Source organism: Scardinius erythrophthalmus (genome assembly GCF_964197995.2).
Source record: "Scardinius erythrophthalmus genome assembly, chromosome: 9".
Lineage (NCBI taxonomy): Eukaryota > Metazoa > Chordata > Actinopteri > Cypriniformes > Leuciscidae > Scardinius > Scardinius erythrophthalmus.
Genome location: NC_138229.1, coordinates 16,433,458 through 16,450,777, shown reverse-complemented (window position 1 = coordinate 16,450,777; position 17,320 = coordinate 16,433,458). Strand labels below are relative to the sequence as shown.

At 37.3% G+C, this 17,320-nt stretch overlaps 1 protein-coding gene across 1 annotated transcript in view; it reads right to left on the bottom strand.

Annotated features, from left to right (window-relative positions):
* eif2b3 (eukaryotic translation initiation factor 2B, subunit 3 gamma) overlaps nucleotides 1-17,320 on the bottom strand; it is a 45,631-nt gene that overhangs the window by 995 nt on the left and 27,316 nt on the right. The window contains exons 6-11 of the mRNA XM_081373444.1: nucleotides 17,177-17,266; nucleotides 14,903-15,036; nucleotides 14,599-14,789; nucleotides 14,378-14,440; nucleotides 10,440-10,588; nucleotides 3,181-3,284 (exon numbers count right to left, since the gene is read on the bottom strand). Of these exons, the coding sequence (XP_081229570.1) occupies nucleotides 3,181-3,284; nucleotides 10,440-10,588; nucleotides 14,378-14,440; nucleotides 14,599-14,789; nucleotides 14,903-15,036; nucleotides 17,177-17,266 (731 nt within the window). The remainder of the gene's footprint in view (nucleotides 1-3,180; nucleotides 3,285-10,439; nucleotides 10,589-14,377; nucleotides 14,441-14,598; nucleotides 14,790-14,902; nucleotides 15,037-17,176; nucleotides 17,267-17,320) is intronic.

The window sequence follows — 17,320 nt, the reverse complement described above, 5'->3', positions numbered from 1 at the left end:
AGCGGTAAACAGGACGGGAACAGAAAGAGTGAGAGTGAATGAGAGAAAGACATTGAGACGGAAGAGAAAGAGAGAGTGTGTGTGTGAAGCTGACTGTATTAGACCACCATAGTGGAACAGCTATAAAGTCTACTAAGAGTCGTCTAATCACTCAGCAGCTGTTTAAAAAGGTTACAAGTGTACCAGAGTCCAATGTGGGAGGAACATATAAACTACAAGTGAATACAAATCTTGGCGTGTACTGATTATGACCGATCCCGACAATTTTCATGTTCTAGCTGACAATACTTTTGATGAATAAATCTACATTGATTTGCTTTCATTCAAAAGCTCTTAATCTAGAATTGCATATGCTCTAAATGTAATCAGACATTAAAATAAAATGTACACTGAAAACTGGCAGATCTCATGTGGAAATGTGCAAGTACTGACCAATATTAGCACTTTTTTATTGATTAGGCCAAAATCAGAGGCAGACCAATCCAACTTTAACAGTATAGGCTATTCTTTAACAGACGGAAAAAAAGAAGAAAATTGTAAACATCATTTAAGAACTGTGTGTAATAATTCACCCAAAATAATAATAATAATAAATGAAAATAACCTTTGGACAGTATAGTGTACTGTATACAGAACTGTTTTTGGGTCAGTAAGATTTTGTTCATTATTTTTTCAGCAAGGATGCATTAAATTGTGACAAAAGTGAAATTTATAATTTATAAATATTTTTGCTAAGATTTCTAATTCAAATAAATGCTAAACAATGCTAAAAAATATTAAACAATGAAAATTAAGAAATGTTTCTTGAGCACCAAATCAACATATTAAATTGTAATAATATTTCATTATATCACTGTTTTACTGTATTTTTTATCAAATAAATACAGCCTTGTTGAGCATGAGAGAAAAAATACTGTAATGTAAAATACTGTTATGTAAATATATGTTTAAAATCCCAAAATTAAAATAAATACATAAATAAAAACTGCACATTAACAATGAATGTAATAAAAAATAAATAATAATAATTACACTATTTTGATTATTAAATGCATTTCCCCTCCACATGAATGGTATAATTATGTTTTTCCTAATGTAATATAGAATTTCTCTTGATTTTAGGGTGAAATATGACATACGTTTCTTGGAAGTTTTCTTAAAGGAACACTCCGACTTTTTGGGACTTTAGCTTATTCACAGTATCCCCCAGAGTTAGATAAGTCCATATATACCTTTTTCATTTCTGTGCGTTCTGTAAGTGTTATTTGACGCACCCACCGCTAGCCTAGCTTAGCACAAAGACTGGATGTAAATGGATAAGGTAGCATACTAATCCCAATAAGTGACAAAATAATGCAAACATTTTCCCATTTACATGTTGTGATCTGTATAGTCACAGCGTGTACAAATAACAAGGCTATATGAGACAGAGACCATTTTTAACTATAAATACTATACTATTAAAATACTATATAAATACTATTATACTATTCGTATAAATACTGGGAACTATATTCTCACTAGGTGTAGGAGCACAGCTACTTGGGCGGAGTGGCTACTTTGTTTACGGAACCATCAACAGGGCGTCTCGTGTGCTGCGCTAATCACTCCGCCCAAGTAGCCACTCCGCCCAAGTAGCTGTGCTCCTACGCCTAGTGAGAATATAGTTCCCAGTATTTATACGATTAAAAATGGTCTCCGTCTCATATAGCCTTGTTATTTGTACACGCTGTGACTATACAGATGTAAATAGGAAAATGTTTGCATTATTTTGTCACTTATTGGGATTAGTATGCTACCTTATCCATTTACATCCAGTCTTTGTGCTAAGCTAGGCTAGCGATGGGTGCGTCAAATAACACTTACAGAACGCACAGAAATGAAAAAGGTATGTATGGACTTATCTGGGGGATACTGTGAATAAGCTAAAGTCCCAAAAAGTCGGAGTGTTTCTTAAAGATTCAGCTGCTAAGCACTTTTGTAATCCGTCATAGAAAAAAGCCCACTGTTTGAATCGGGAGGGGGGCGGAACTTGACATTGTCTCCTCCCAATATTGGCCTAGTTAGACTGACATTGTTGATACAGTAACTAATAAATCATTCTTAAAAACAGCTCATAGACGATCACAGTATAGGCTGTACAAAGTCTCTAATATCAATTTTGCTTCCAAATAGTTTTTAATTTTAAACATTACACCCTCTGAATAGCAGTACAAATGTTAATCTACCATAACATTTAAGCTCTACTCTATAACCTTTCAATTTTCTAGCTCAACCTCAAAGGAAAATCAGCCTTTTTATTTCAAAAGGGTAGACACATCAAAAACAAGCAGCAACTCTTTAATGATCTTAATTTCTTTCTTTGACTTAACGCGTGTACAAAGGAGCGAGTGTCAACCTCAGCTACTGGAGGGAATTTATTGCAGTTATTATAAGCAATGCTTTTTAAATAATAGGTTACATTAACCTCTGCTCTGGGTTTTTCTGGGATAACTTTGAATCGTGGTTTCTCGCTGCGCTTAAAACGCTGAAGCCTAAGGGCGGGTGTGTGTCGGGGGAAGTACAGGGGGTCTAGCTTGTAATTTGGGATTTCTGGGAGCACTTCATTAAGCCTAAGCATTTTTAGAGGTTATGGCCAACTTAATCGAGTCCTGCTCAAGAGTGATGATGGAAGGGTGGGGGATGGAGATGTAGAAATGTTTCAGGGGAGGGGTTAGAGCGGGTCAGTCGAGGCAGCAACACCCTGTTGTTCAGTCAATTAGACTGTGCAGCCTCTGGACATCTTAGGGCCGCCTTAAGGCACTGTCATTGATGGAGAGGTTAGAGACCAGGCGCGGACCACCCGGAATACAAGAGCCTGAAGCCACACACACACACACACAAATAGACGCACACAAACCTCGCAGTGATCTAAGACTGCGAGGATTAAGCATATTAAAAAATAAAGCTCAATTGTACACACAAGCTTAGGTTTTAATACGCTATTAAAACAGATTAAAACGCGCATACACACACAAGATCACACAAACGAAAAGGCAGACATGGGCGTGAGAGTGCACACATAAACACAAACACAAAAGGCTGGATTTAACATGAACACAGCGGAACTACAGAAGTTTAGAGTGTGTGTTTTTGTGCGTGTAGTGTAACGCGCCGAGCGCTGGACCGCAGCGTTCTCACCCTCTGGCTCTACGCGCTGGCCGCTCCCCACGAGACAGTACTTGATGTCGGCTCCGCGGCCAATCACTGCGTTGTTGCAGATCACGCTACCTTGAATGTTACACCTGCGGGAAAGAGAATGAGTGTCATTTCAATGTCCATACAACAAACACACACACTACTGTTCAAAAGTTTAAGGGTCAGTAAGATTTTTTCATGTTTTTGAAAAGTTTCTCATGCTAACCCAGGCTGCATTTATTTGATCAAAAATACAGTAAAATATATATATATTTTTGAAATATTATAACAAATTAAAATAACTGTTTTCTACTTTAATACATTTTAAAATGTAATTTATTTCTGTGACACAAAGCAGAGTTTTCAGAATCATTCCTCCAGTCTTCAGTGTCACATGATCCATTAGAATTGCTTATGAAACATTTCTTATTATTATCATCAATGTTGCAGTTGTGCAGATCTTTTTTTGTGGAAACTGATACATTTTTTTCAGTATTCTTTGATGAATAAGAACAGCATTTATTTGAAATAGAAATATTTAGTCTTTACTATCACTTTTTATCAATTTAATGCATATACTTGCTACTTGCTATAAAAGTAAACAAAAGTATTATTTCTCTAAAAAAAATAAATATATATATATATATATACAGTCGTGCTCAGAATTAATCATACCCCTGGTAAATATGATCAAAAATGGCTGTAAAAAAAATAAATCTGCATCGTTTATCCTTTTGATCTTTCATTCAAAAAATTGGCAAAATCCTAACCTTTCATTTAAGTAAAAGAATTGAAAGTGGGTGGGGGGAGTGGGTTGGGGGGAATCACATGTTTTTCTCCAAAACACGTTGGCCACAATTATTCATACCCTTTTATTAAATACCTTTTTGCAATCTCCTTATGCCAAGATAACTGCTCTAAGTACTCTTCTATAATGCCTGATGAGTTTGTAGAACACCTGACAAGAGATCAGAGACCATTCCTCCATACAGAATCTCTCCAGATCCTTCAGATTCCCAGATCCATGTTGGTGCTTCTTCTCTTCAGTTCACTCCACTCATCAGGTCAGGGAACTGGGACGGTCATGGCAGAAGCTTCATTTTGTGCTCCCTAACACATTTTTGTGTTGATTTTGATGTTTGTTTTGGATCGTTGTCCTGAAGGAAGATCCAACCCCGGCCCATTATAAGATTTATAGCAGAGGCCGTCAGGTTTTGATTTTTTATCTGTTGATATTTGATAGAATCCACGATGCCATGTATCTGAATAAGAAGTCCAGGACCTCCAGCAGAAAAATAGGCCCACAACATTAAAGATCCAATGGTATATTAAATTGTACACATGGGGTACTTTTTATCCTTGTGTGCACCAAACCCATCTAGCGTGTTTGCTGCCAAAAATATATTTTTTTAGTTTCATCTGACCACAGAAGCCTGTGCCGTTTGAAGTTCCAGTCGTGTCTGACAACTGAATATGCTGGAGTTTGTTTTTGGAGGAGCGAGGAGCATTTTTCTTGAAACCCTCCCAAACAACATGTGGGGATGTAGGGGTTGTTTGATTTTTTTTTTTAATAGGCTTTCTGACCCCAAGACTCAACTAATCTCTGCAATTCTCCATCTATGATCCTTGGAGAGTCTTTGGCCACTCAAACTTTCCTCCTCAACGTGCATTAAGACAATATAGACACACGTCCTCTTCCAGGAGGATTTGTAACATCTTTAGTTGATTATAACTTCTTAATTATTGCCCTGATGGTCAAAATGGGGATTTTCAATTCTTTAGCTATTTTCTTACAGCCACTCTCTATTTTGTGAAGCTCAACAATCTTTTACTGCGCATCAGAACTATATTATTTGGTTTTATTCATTGAGATGGATGATTAAGGGAATTTGGCCTTTGTGCTTCCTCATATTTAAACTCCTGTGAAACAAGAAGTCATAGCTGGACAATTTCATGTTCCTAGTCACCCTGGTGTGCTAAAAAAAGGTAAATATTAATGGGAATATACCTCAGAGATATTTTATTCATAAAAAATTCTAGGGGTATGAATAATTGTGGCCAACGTGTTTTGGAGAAAAACGTGATCCCCCCCCCCACTTTCAATTCTTTTACTTCAATGAAAGGTTACATTTTTACCAATTTTTTTAATGAAAGATCAAAAGGATAAATGAAGCAGATTTTTTACAGCCATTTTTTATCATATTTACCAGGGGTATGATTAATTCTGAGCACGACTGTATATATATATATATATATATATATATATATATATATATATATATATATATATATATATATACACACATCATTTTTATTTAAGTTGTTTAAAGATATATTACCTTTGTTTACTTTTATAACAAGGATGCATTAAATTTCACATTTTTTATATACCCACATATACATTATATATACATATACATATATATATTACAATATTTTATTTTAGGACTGTCAACGTTATTGCATGCATTTAATTCAAAATCCTTAATGTGTTAAAATAATTTTACGCAAAATCCGCAAATAAATTACAGAAGTACATGAAGCTGCATCACGCAGTTAGATGATCTTTGAAGCATCTACAATGGTGCAAGCGCCTGTAACCCTGCTAGGTGGAAATTTCCCTTTAACCCAATTTCACTTCTCTGTTTGCGATCAGATCATTTTAAGCTGCTAAAGTTTTCATTCTAATTATCCATTAAGCAATAATTAATAATAATAATAATAATTATGATTATTCATTCAGTCGTAGAGTAAGCACGTGTGAGTCCGTTATATTGATGGGCAAATAAACTGTATGTGTGCTCTCGACGCACTGATCGCAAACTGTATTTATGCACAGACACATTTCAGTACATTGTTTCCACACATATTCAGGATAATGATTTTATCTGTCATGTGTATGTTGCAGTGTTTCATAATTCTGAATGGATCTGTGTGCTTTGGTAGGCATGTAATGCAGTCAGGTCAATGCGGTTCGTTTAGGTTTGTTTTTTGGCCTCTCCATGTGGTTCTGCTCAGTATCACAACTTGACAAGTCTAAAATGTAAACAAGCTCTAAACAAGCTCTTACACATACTGCACACTGAATTTTGAGAAGTTTTGTTCTACAATGTTTTTTTTTCATCTGTGTTTTGGTATGCATAAATTTATGAATTATGTGGACTCCTTATATCATGTGATTTGGTGTCCTTTTGGAGTCTCCAATTGTCCTTTTTTGGAAAGACACCCAAATTTGCCTTGCAGAAAATGCAGCTTTGTGAGAATCATCCTTCAACCTGATAGTTTACTTAACATGATATAGCAAATGATGACTAAATAAACATGTTAAACAAGATAAAAGATATTTGCTTGATTTCACGATAAGTATGCAATAAATCACAGAAAAGGGTGTGATATATATATATAAACATATACACACACGTGCATGCATACATACACATACACACACATTATATAAATGTCCAAACTACATTTTGAGACTGTTATACTGGTTAATATCCACTTCTACTTAGCGAGTTAACAAAAGTGTTTGTGTTCAAATAAATGACCATTTAACTTTTATATTGTACCATTCAGCCACTGACTGGATATTACAAAGTCCATAATCGCCTGACCACCAGTCCTCACCAAACCATTCTTATGGGGCTGTTCACATAGTTTTGACTTCTGGCTTTCCAATTCACTGTCAATAACCCATTTAAATTCCATCATTTCGAATATTCAACAAGAAATCATGTAGGGTGGAGCATGAATGGTGAAATGTGGACACTACATACCAGAATGGAGCCAGACCGAATGTTTGCTAAAACAATGGCTATATAGCTATTTGCGCAAAACGAACGCTGTCTCAGAGGAAGAGCAAGTTATTACATTTTGATTAAATATTACAGTGATTTCTTTGGAATAACATGGACCAATGAATCATTCACAATAAGATGAGGAACATTTGTTTAGAAAGTCATTTTTGTTGGCTTTAACTGTTGGTTTATGCACATATGCATCAAAACAAAACAACATCTGAAAAGTCTTAAGAGATGTCTAAAGCCATAGTCACACCAGACTTTGAGCATATGAAAGTTACGAAACCTCTTCGGACACTGCAACGGCCGTGATATGACGTCATGCACTGCAACGTCTTTTTAAATACAAATTCAACACATAACAAATATAATATCAAATTCAAAATGTAAGATCATACAATCTAGTCCACTTTCCTGCAACGCTGCATGCCGTGACTTATTGATAGTAAGAATTCGCAGGTTAGACTTAACCAAACCTGTGAAACATCTGCACATGAGCTTGCGTTTCTCTCCAGCATTCGTATGAGTATGAATGGAAGTCAATGGAATGAAAAGCGTAGTGTGACCGCCCCTTAAGTCCAAATTTTAGAGGGGTATCGAGATCTGTTGTGCTCCATTGCACTGCACTCCATCTAGCAGTTTTTGAACTAAAGAACATGTCTTGTGTAAACTTCTCCATCCCTAACACTAGATATCAAGCAGTAAATACTTTTCTACATAAAAAAATAATACAGGACGTGCATTAGTAAAGAACCACTGACAGTACTTATATGTAACATGGCTTCTTTAAAAAAAAAAATGTTTACGTCTAGAACTTTGAGCAAATTGAAGGGCTGATATTTGTGTTTGAGTTGTAGACATCGAAGTGCTTGGGAGCTAGGCTTTGAACTGAGTGTACTTGGACGGACACACACACACACACACCCCTGTGCTGCTTTCTGTTTACACCAAACAAAGAATAATATTTTCCTGGGATCGCTTTGGCACCATAAAACTTTATTTGCACAGTTTAATGTTTACTTGGTTTGCCTGGGCCAACTCTTAACTTTTTCTGCACTCTCTTGCGGTGAAGCATATTTACCACGAGTGTTCAGCTTTCATGTCTTTTTGCTAATTGCACAGCTGAAGGTCTTGTCCTTTCCTCACCCGACCCTATTACATCTCCCTCCGCATCACCACCACGCCAATCTGAAACCTGATACCTCAATGTTTTCACCAGGCTTGGTTTATTTTCCTTTAGGCGGCATTAGCATATATATTAAAAACAACATCGTCGTCTGACGTACAAAAGCGTTTTAGTGCTACTTTCAGCGGTTTAGCGTCCGAATGTCACAGGACCTACAGTAACTGCCATTTCACACTCTCCCTCAACCATAAAGCAATGCACAAATTTCAACCACAACTTTTTATTCAACATACTCCAAGATTTTTGCCTCACGGAACAGGGACAGCGGACAGGGCGTCCCGTTTTCCAGATCAAGGAGCGTCGGACAGTGCAGCCGTGTTGTAGCTGACGGAGGCAGGTTTCTATTGGCAGCTACACAGGGCGCTCTATTCAGGTGCACGGGTGTGTACAAGAGCGAGAGCGAGCGAGCGAGGTTTGAAGAAAGAGAGGGAGCGGGTGTGACAGAGGGGGTAGATGGGAGATTACAAGGATTGGAGTTTTGAACAGAGAGACCACCAAAGATGTAGTTGCTGAAATACCACTAATTACTGACACTATGCTCCTCCTTGCTGTGACCCCCCCCCTCGCCTTCCACCCACACAAGCCACCATCAGCCCCCCCCCCCCATCAACCCGACCTCCCGAGCTTTGTAAACAACCACTCCTACATGCAAACAAAGGGCCGAAAAATGCAAGTGGCGCTTTTAAATGCCAGGGATTTCCTAATCCCTTCTTACTTTTTTATGTTTTGAAAGAGTTGCTGTTCCTTTCTTTCCTTCCTCTATCTTTCTCTATATTCTTTCTCTATGCTCTTCATGCACAGGCTAATTTGTACACGAGGGCCGCCACATTGGCTCCCAGACCCCCCCACCCCACCCCCACATTAAAAAAGTGGTTTAAACCAAAGCTCTTCCCTTCTGTCTCTACCTAACAGGGTCCTGATTTGGGGACAGTTTGTGTTCAATGGCAAGTGAGATCGCCATTAACCCAAATCAGCTTAAATCTAAATTGTTTTGGGCGAAAAAAAGTGGAGTGCAAAGAAAAAATTCCATTGTTCATTCACAAGTCTATGATCTCAGAAAAGAAGCATGCGAGTAAAACCCTTGAACAAGAGTCGGCCGGGTTTAGCGAGATGTGAATGTTTGCTGAGGCTTCTTTTACTCGCGAGCATGTAACACTTGCAGCGAGACACTTGTTTCTTTGGGAATCATTACATCTACATTCATCACTTTTCTGTTAATTTGTTGTACGGGGGTACTGTTCAGGGTCAGCGAACACCTTCAGGGGTCTGACAACACTAGTTTCTGCTTTTTCTCAACACAACAAAAAGCAGCAGCATCCACCCCAACACCACCCGCAGGCAGAAGCAGGTCAGACTCTCTGCGCATTAATTCTACGTCAAGCCCACTTTTAACTTAACTGACAAAATCTGAACTTTTGTTTCTATATGCTGGACATCTCATCCAGACCACTAAATATGCTGGAGACAGCCAATCTGTCTGTCATCCTAGACTGTGGATGGTACAGGACAACACAGGGGTGTATTAAATTGCAAAAGCTTTGTGCATTATGTACACTACTGTTAAAATGTTTGGGGTCAGTCATTTTTTTATTTTTTTCAACATGTATGGATTAAATTAATCAAAAGTGACAGTAAAAAAAATCTATTTCAAATGAACTCTATGTTCTATTCATCAAATATTCGACAACCACTTTCAAAATGTATAATAATATGAAATGTTTCTGAAACACCAAATCAGCATATTAGAAAGATTTCTAAAAGATCATGTGGCACTAAAGACTGGATAAAATAATCTTTTCAACCCCAAACTTTTGAATGGCAATATACATTTTACTTTATCTAAATTTAAGAATGATATATCAATCTCGTGAATAGACTCCGTCTGAAGTCTGACTGATTTAAGCAAATAATGTAATTCAGATCATGTTCATTTTAAAATCAAGTTTCCCATTAATATCCATATTACTCTTACAGTCAGTTGTGATCACTGGATAAGCATAATGGAAAATTAATTGACTCTTCATTAAAATAGATTTCCCAGAAGTCTCTGCAATGTATATGACATCATTTTTATTGCAGCAACATAATTTAGTTATTTAATTTATTTAGTTTATTAGTAGGTCTATGTTTTCAAATATTATTACATTTTACCATTCAAAGAAAGCAAACAACGTTACTTTTGTTAAACATCCTGTCTGGGTTTGATTTAAAAAATAAATTATCCATAAAGAGGCCTTTTATGCATCATATTCTCACAAACAGTCAGAATCACTTACCCTTCTTCAATAGTGACTCCATTCATGATGATGGAGTTGATGATTTTCACCTTCTCCTTGATCACGGTTGATGTGCCAACATTTGAACGCTTGATTGATGTCTTGTCTAATATCTGACAAGATGGCCCAATAATGCTGTCACTTCCAACCTAATAAAAGAGACCGCGTAACTTTATTTTAGGAGTAATGTATGGAGTGCAACAGCCTGGTTCTGGAAGTAAAAACTCTATTCATTTTCTCCATAGGGAAATTGATATCTTATAAACCTTTTAAGACAGACCTACTGTGATTATTTCAACCACCATTATTTCAACTTATTTTTTAAAATAACTGTATTTAACAGCAGAATTCCTGGTGGAAAAACTACATAAAAAAAAAAAAAAAAAAAAAACAAGCACCAAAAAAGTCCCTTAGCTCTGCCCACTCCCACGAATGGCCTCTATGTAAGCACTGCGAATGACTAAAACCGAGACGATCTTTCTATGCTCTCAAAATACTTAAATGTCTCTGTGTGTGTGTGTGTGTGTGTGTGTGTGTGTGTGTGTGTGTGTGTGTGTGTGTGTGTGTGTGTGTGTGTGTGTGTGTGTGTGTGTGTGTGTGTGAGTGTGAGTGTGTATGTATGCATGTATGTATGTATGTATGTATACCAGGAAATGAAAGGAATGAGTCACGATTTTCGAATATTCGCTTAGTTGATTTTATTATAGAATGTCAAATAGGTTGTAGGATTATTGTCTTTAAAAAAATCCCCATGTTTTCGGTTCTTATGCGGTGGTGATCATGAGACCAGAGGGTGGCGCTGCCAATAACGCATCTAAAAGCTGTCAATCAACTCTCAGACAACAGAAGAAGATACACATTGTCTTACACCAGAGCATGTGAGCAGAGTGGTAATATTTCATCCAGAGCGGGGAGCGCCTTTCTGAAGTTTCCGCTCGCTCAAACCAGAATGCCCTTTGTGACATGCTGGTTCGAAAATATGTGAAATAAGTAGGGCTGCCTGTGCACGACTAAAGTTTTTTTCTAGTTGACTAGTAGTTGTTCATTTAAGCCATTAGTCTAATCGCATATTTATAATTTATAATATATTTAATTTAATTACTTAAATATATACGGAAGAGAATACTAAACCATAATGAGCGTTTTCATAATATATTGCCTATTCCGCATCAAGCGCATGCATAAAGCTTGCCAAAAAGAACCGGCAAAAGTAATGATTATGCATGAGACATTTGAATTGTTTATTAATAAACTAGTGTTTTCTGTGTCAGTGTCGGCTGTAAAGATAAAGTTGACAATGCTGACTCGCCATCTTCGCAGTAGTGAACGTGCCTATAGAGAGAAATGCACACTTAATACGAATTATAACCAGAGAGTAGGCCGTTTCTTTTCTTTTTGAATTGTTTTGTTAAAAGTAGACATTTCAAGCTTTCTATAGATATATTTCTCAGGTCTGTGAGGCAAGTAGCCTATAAGCTGAGTTTCATTTATGAGACAAGCTATAGTTCACGTGCAATGCAAGTGATCGCGCCGGTGCCTCCATGTCCTGATAATATTGTCTGCTATATATTCTTATTTATTAAATCCAGGCAATTGGTTGATGAAACACTGTTTCTACAAAATACAATTTCTACAAAACAAAATTTTCAAGAAAGGCTTTCTATAAAACAAAACTTAATTAAGTGGTCAAAATCATGTCTGACCCACTTCCAATGTCTCCTGATATATTGGGCATCTTATGATCCTATCTCACTCATCTCATGCGGTTCCCTTTTCACATAACAACATAGATGAAATAAAAAAAAACATTACAGTGAGGAAAATAAGTATTTGAACACCCTGCTATTTTGCAAGTTCTCCCACTTAGAAATCATGGAGGGGTCTGAAATTGTCATCGTAGGTGCATGTCCACTGTGAGAGACATAATCTAAAAAAAAAATCCAGAAATCACAATATATGATTTTTTAACTATTTATTTGTATGAAACAGCTGCAAATAAGTATTTGAACACCTGTCTATCAGCTAGAATTCTGACCCTCAAAGACCTGTTAGTCTGCCTTTAAAATGTCCACCTCCACTCCATTTATTATCCTAAATTAGATGCACCTGTTTGAGGTCGTTAGCTGCATAAAGACACCTGTCCACCCCATAAAATCATTAAGAATCCAACTACTAACATGGCCAAGACCAAAGAGCTGTCCAAAGACACTAGAGACAAAATTGTACACCTCCACAAGGCTGGAAAGAGCTATGGGGAAATTGCCAAGCAGCTTGGTGAAAAAGGTCCACTGTTGGAGCAATCATTAGAAAATGGAAGAAGCTAAACATGACTGTCAATCTCCCTCGGACTGGGGCTCCATGCAAGATCTCACCTCGTGGGGTCTCAATGATCCTAAGAAAGGTGAGAAATCAGCCCAGAACTACACGGGAGGAGCTGGTCAATGACCTGAAAAGAGCTGGGACCACCGTTTCCAAGGTTACTGTTGGTAATACACTAAGACGTCATGGTTTGAAATCATGCATGGCACGGAAGGTTCCCCTGCTTAAACCAGCACATGTCAAGGCCCGTCTTAAGTTTGCCAATGACCATTTGGATGATCATGGGAGAAAGTCATGTGGTCAGATGAGACCAAAATTGAACTTTTTGGTCATAATTCCACTAAATGTGTTTGGAGGAAGAAGAATGATGAGTACCATTCCAAGAACACCATCCCTACTGTGAAGCATGGGGGTGGTAGCATCATGCTTTGGGGGTGTTTTTCTGCACATGCGACTGCACTGTATTAAGGAGAGGATGACCGGGGCCATGTATTGCGAGATTTTGGGGAACAACCTCCTTCCCTCAGTTAGAGCATTGAAGATGGGTCGAGGCTGGGTCTTAATGACCCGAAGCACACAGCCAGGATAACCAAGGAGTGGCTCTGTAAGAAGCATATCAAGGTTCTGGCGTGGCCTAGCCAGTCTCCAGACCTAAACCCAGTAGAGAATCTTTGGAGGGAGCTCAAACTCTGTGTTTCTCAGCGACAGCCCAGAAACCTGACTGATCTAGACAAGATCTGTGTAGGAGTGGGCCAAAATCCCTCCTGCAGTGTGTGCAAACCTGGTGAAAAACTACAGGAAACGTTTGACCTCTGTAATTGCAAACAAATGCTACTGTACCAAATATTAACATTGATTTTCTCAGGTGTTCAAATACTTATTTGCAGCTGTATCACACAAATAAATAGTTAAAAAAATCATACATTGTGATTTCTGGATTTTTTTTTTTAGATTATGTCTCTCACAGTGGACATGCACATACGATGACAATTTCAGACCCCTCCATGATTTCTAAGTGGGAGAACTTGCAAAATAGCAGGGTGTTCAAATACTTATTTTCCTCACTGTATATTATTTAAACATAAATATGAAACTTACGTTTAAGTTTAAGTTATTTTTAAGCGCCACACCGCTCCGCGTCGCTCACATGCTCTGGTGTGTAGCCTATACATGCATGTGTGCGTGCATGTATGAGAGAGTTGCGATTTTCGAATAATAATCGAATAATACCCAGCGATCTTCGAATATTATTTTTGCTTGAAATGCCCATCCCTAATATTTTATATACATACATGCAATTTTGCAATAAACTTAAAATATATTGTTTTTATATTCATAACCAACATTTGTAAATGAGTAGTTTTATATTTCTCCAATGTTCTTAATTAGATTATGCTGTTCGCAACGCTTCATGGGATTGTAGTTCTTTCCCTCACTCACTGTTAAGCACAAAGTCCTTTTTGTCTGATTTTGAAAGTTAGGTTTTTTTTATGCTGTTGCACTCTATTTCAATAGCAGAATGTTACTTTAATAGAATTTAATTAGGTATATTATAAAATATGCATTTTTAATCCTACTGTACACAGCCAACATATTAGTGGCGTGGCTATGGGACTCACCAAAGAGCGTTCTGTGACCAAAGCAGTCGGATGGATTGAAGGGTCCTCAAATAGCTTTGGAACCTATGGGATAAGGGAAACCATCCCACAATTCAATGCAGGCAATACACCTGAACCAGTGTCTCAAACAACTGTGTGTGTTTTAACTGTGGACAAATAAACTTATTCACAGATTTAACGAAAACTGTGCCATTAAAACAGTTCTTTTGGCTTGTACTCACCACACGATTGGCTTCTATGTAAGCTGCAAGCGTGTTCACACGGTAACACATGCCCTCCTCCATGACGTGAACGTAGCAGCGTAGATTTCCGCCATGGTAGGCCTCGCTCATGTCTCCACGATGATCGTTCCAACACGACCTCTCCCGGGCAAGTTGGAGCAGCGGCTCATCTTTACTGGTGCTGAGGAGCTCTGTGAAGACGTGTATGAGTTTGTGAAAGGTCACCGTTTATGTACACTTAACACTTAAAAGGGTTGACAAGCGGGAATTGTGCAAATGCGAGTCATTACAAGAGGAAGCTTACCCAAATTGTTGTGAGCATCTTGTTGTTTTTGATTCTTCTCTGAATCCTCTGTGGCATTTGGGGAGTTTAAAGACTTGGAGAACTGCTTACGCACCAAATACGGCACTAATTCTCCTCTGATTGAAGTCACAGACCTGTAAAAAAAAGCATATAGAAAAAACATTTTTGGAGATTTAAATCAGTATTTTTTTTTCAGCAAACTCTGGTCGTGTTTACGCAATTATGATTAATCATTTAACTGATTTAAAGACATAACTGTGGCAGAAGAGTAAAGCACCTAATAGACATTACAAAAGGTGGCTTTAGAAGTCACTACCATTTAAAAGTTTGGGGTCGATAAGATTTTTTTTTTTTAAAAGAAGCGTATTTTATTTGATCAAAAATACAGTAAAAATTTGTGCATCTTGTGCAATATATTTACAATTTAAAATAACTGCTTAGAATTTTAATATATTTAAAAATTTATTCCTGTGATGGCAAAGCTGAATTTTCAGCCTCATTACTCCAGTCTTCAATGTCACATGATCCTTTAGAAATCATTCTTATATGCTGATTTAGTGCACAAGAAACATTTATGATTATCATCAATGTTGAAAATGTTAGAGTTGCTTAATATTTTTGTGAAAACTGATGCATTTTTCTAATTATTTGAGGAAGTTTAAAAGAACAGCAAAGTATTAATGTCTTTAAAAATATAAATATTGACTCTTACTGACCCCAAATTTTTGAAATTGCAGTGTATGGCAATAGAAGACTGGCAAAAGAATGCTTTGCATTAAGCTAAAAGTAGAGTTGTTCCAATGGAAGGAAATTTGGATGATTAATTTAATATATTAATTATTTAAAAAAAGAAAATGATTTATTTATTTATTAATATTAATGATTGTAATAAACAATGCTTAAATCCAAAATGAAACCGCATTCACGGACCCTGCAAAAGAGGAATGTTCTTATTTTAATGAACAATTGAATTTTTGGTCTCCTGAAGGTATAAAGAGTTGAATCATGGTTGTAAAAAAAAAATCATGTATGCTTGAGGAGCAATTCAAAATCTCCGCCACCTCCTTAAACCAGTCTCTCTCTTTCCCTCTCTCTCTTTATTTTCTTTTAGGCAAGATTAGAATTTCCATCTGAATGCAGAGAGAGAAACAACAGTTACTATGTCCATTTTCTCCTTTAGTACTCCATGGCACTGCAGTCTCAAGGGCGACAGAGAGAGAGCGAGACGGAGGGAGGGAGGGATGGATGGGGAAAAAAAGAATGTGAACGAGAGAGAGAAAAGGCAGCATAAAAAAGTCAAACTACTTTGATGAGGGAAAGTGGGGAGAGGAGGGGGGCAGATTAGATGAAATGATATTTATATCAGGGGGAGAGCGAATTAAAATGTCAAAGCGGAGAGAAGCCTCACGCTTTTCTGAAGTATGTGAGCGGAAGAGGACCTAAGAGAGGCCATGCACGGCACCACTTTACAGCAGGCTGCCCGGCCTCACAATGTCAGTTACAGGAGCACAAAGGGGACTGGAGGGGCAGGGGAACGGAGGGCTATTGGAGAGGATGAATGGAGAGCTATGGGAGCAATGGAGGGGTGGACTGTAGAGGACACAGGGACACTCTCTAAGATTAGAGACACAGCGGAACGACTAGATGAAGAGAAGACTGGTTATGTGAAAGTGGTGCTGATAAGATGCTTACCATGAAGCGCAAGGAGCAATTCTTGTTTTTCAATTTAGGCTTTTACAGTAAAAACAAATTCAAATGAAATTGATTAATTATAGTGGACAAAAAAAAAAAACCACGTATTACATATGCTTTAGTTATTACATTTATTTGTTCATTAATTAGCCTACACCAAGAACTTGCACACCTTCGAAATTGCTCTTTGCATTTCATTAAAAGTCCCGCAAGACAATTGAACCCCAATTTTAATGACCTATGTCCACCCTAACATCAATTTATAATATGGTAAAGCCAGATTTAACAGATGGTAATGTGTCAGATTCAAAATTCAGAGAAGGTGCTTTCAGGTGGCACATTGTCAAACGGTTTTCAGGAAAAAAACGGATCAGTTTTTGCACATTTTGATGTAACACACAATTAGACAAATTAAACTATCATAACAATTTGAGTGAAAAGTTAAATGGAAAAATTAACATGATTTTGTTAATATTCCTTTTGCTTTAATGACCGCACCATTCAGTACTTCTTCTGTGACACAGAACAAGGACACGGAAAAACCTGTGAAACTCTTCTTGAAACTAGGAAATCCTAACTTACTTGTTGTGTACTAAGAAATCTACCACAGATCTCTTCAGGCAGTAAAGGTGAGCATCTAGAAGGCCGGTCTTGATGAGCATTCTGGGATGTCTGAAAGAGATATATATATATATAAAAAAAAAGAGTACAGAGAAAGGGAGGGCA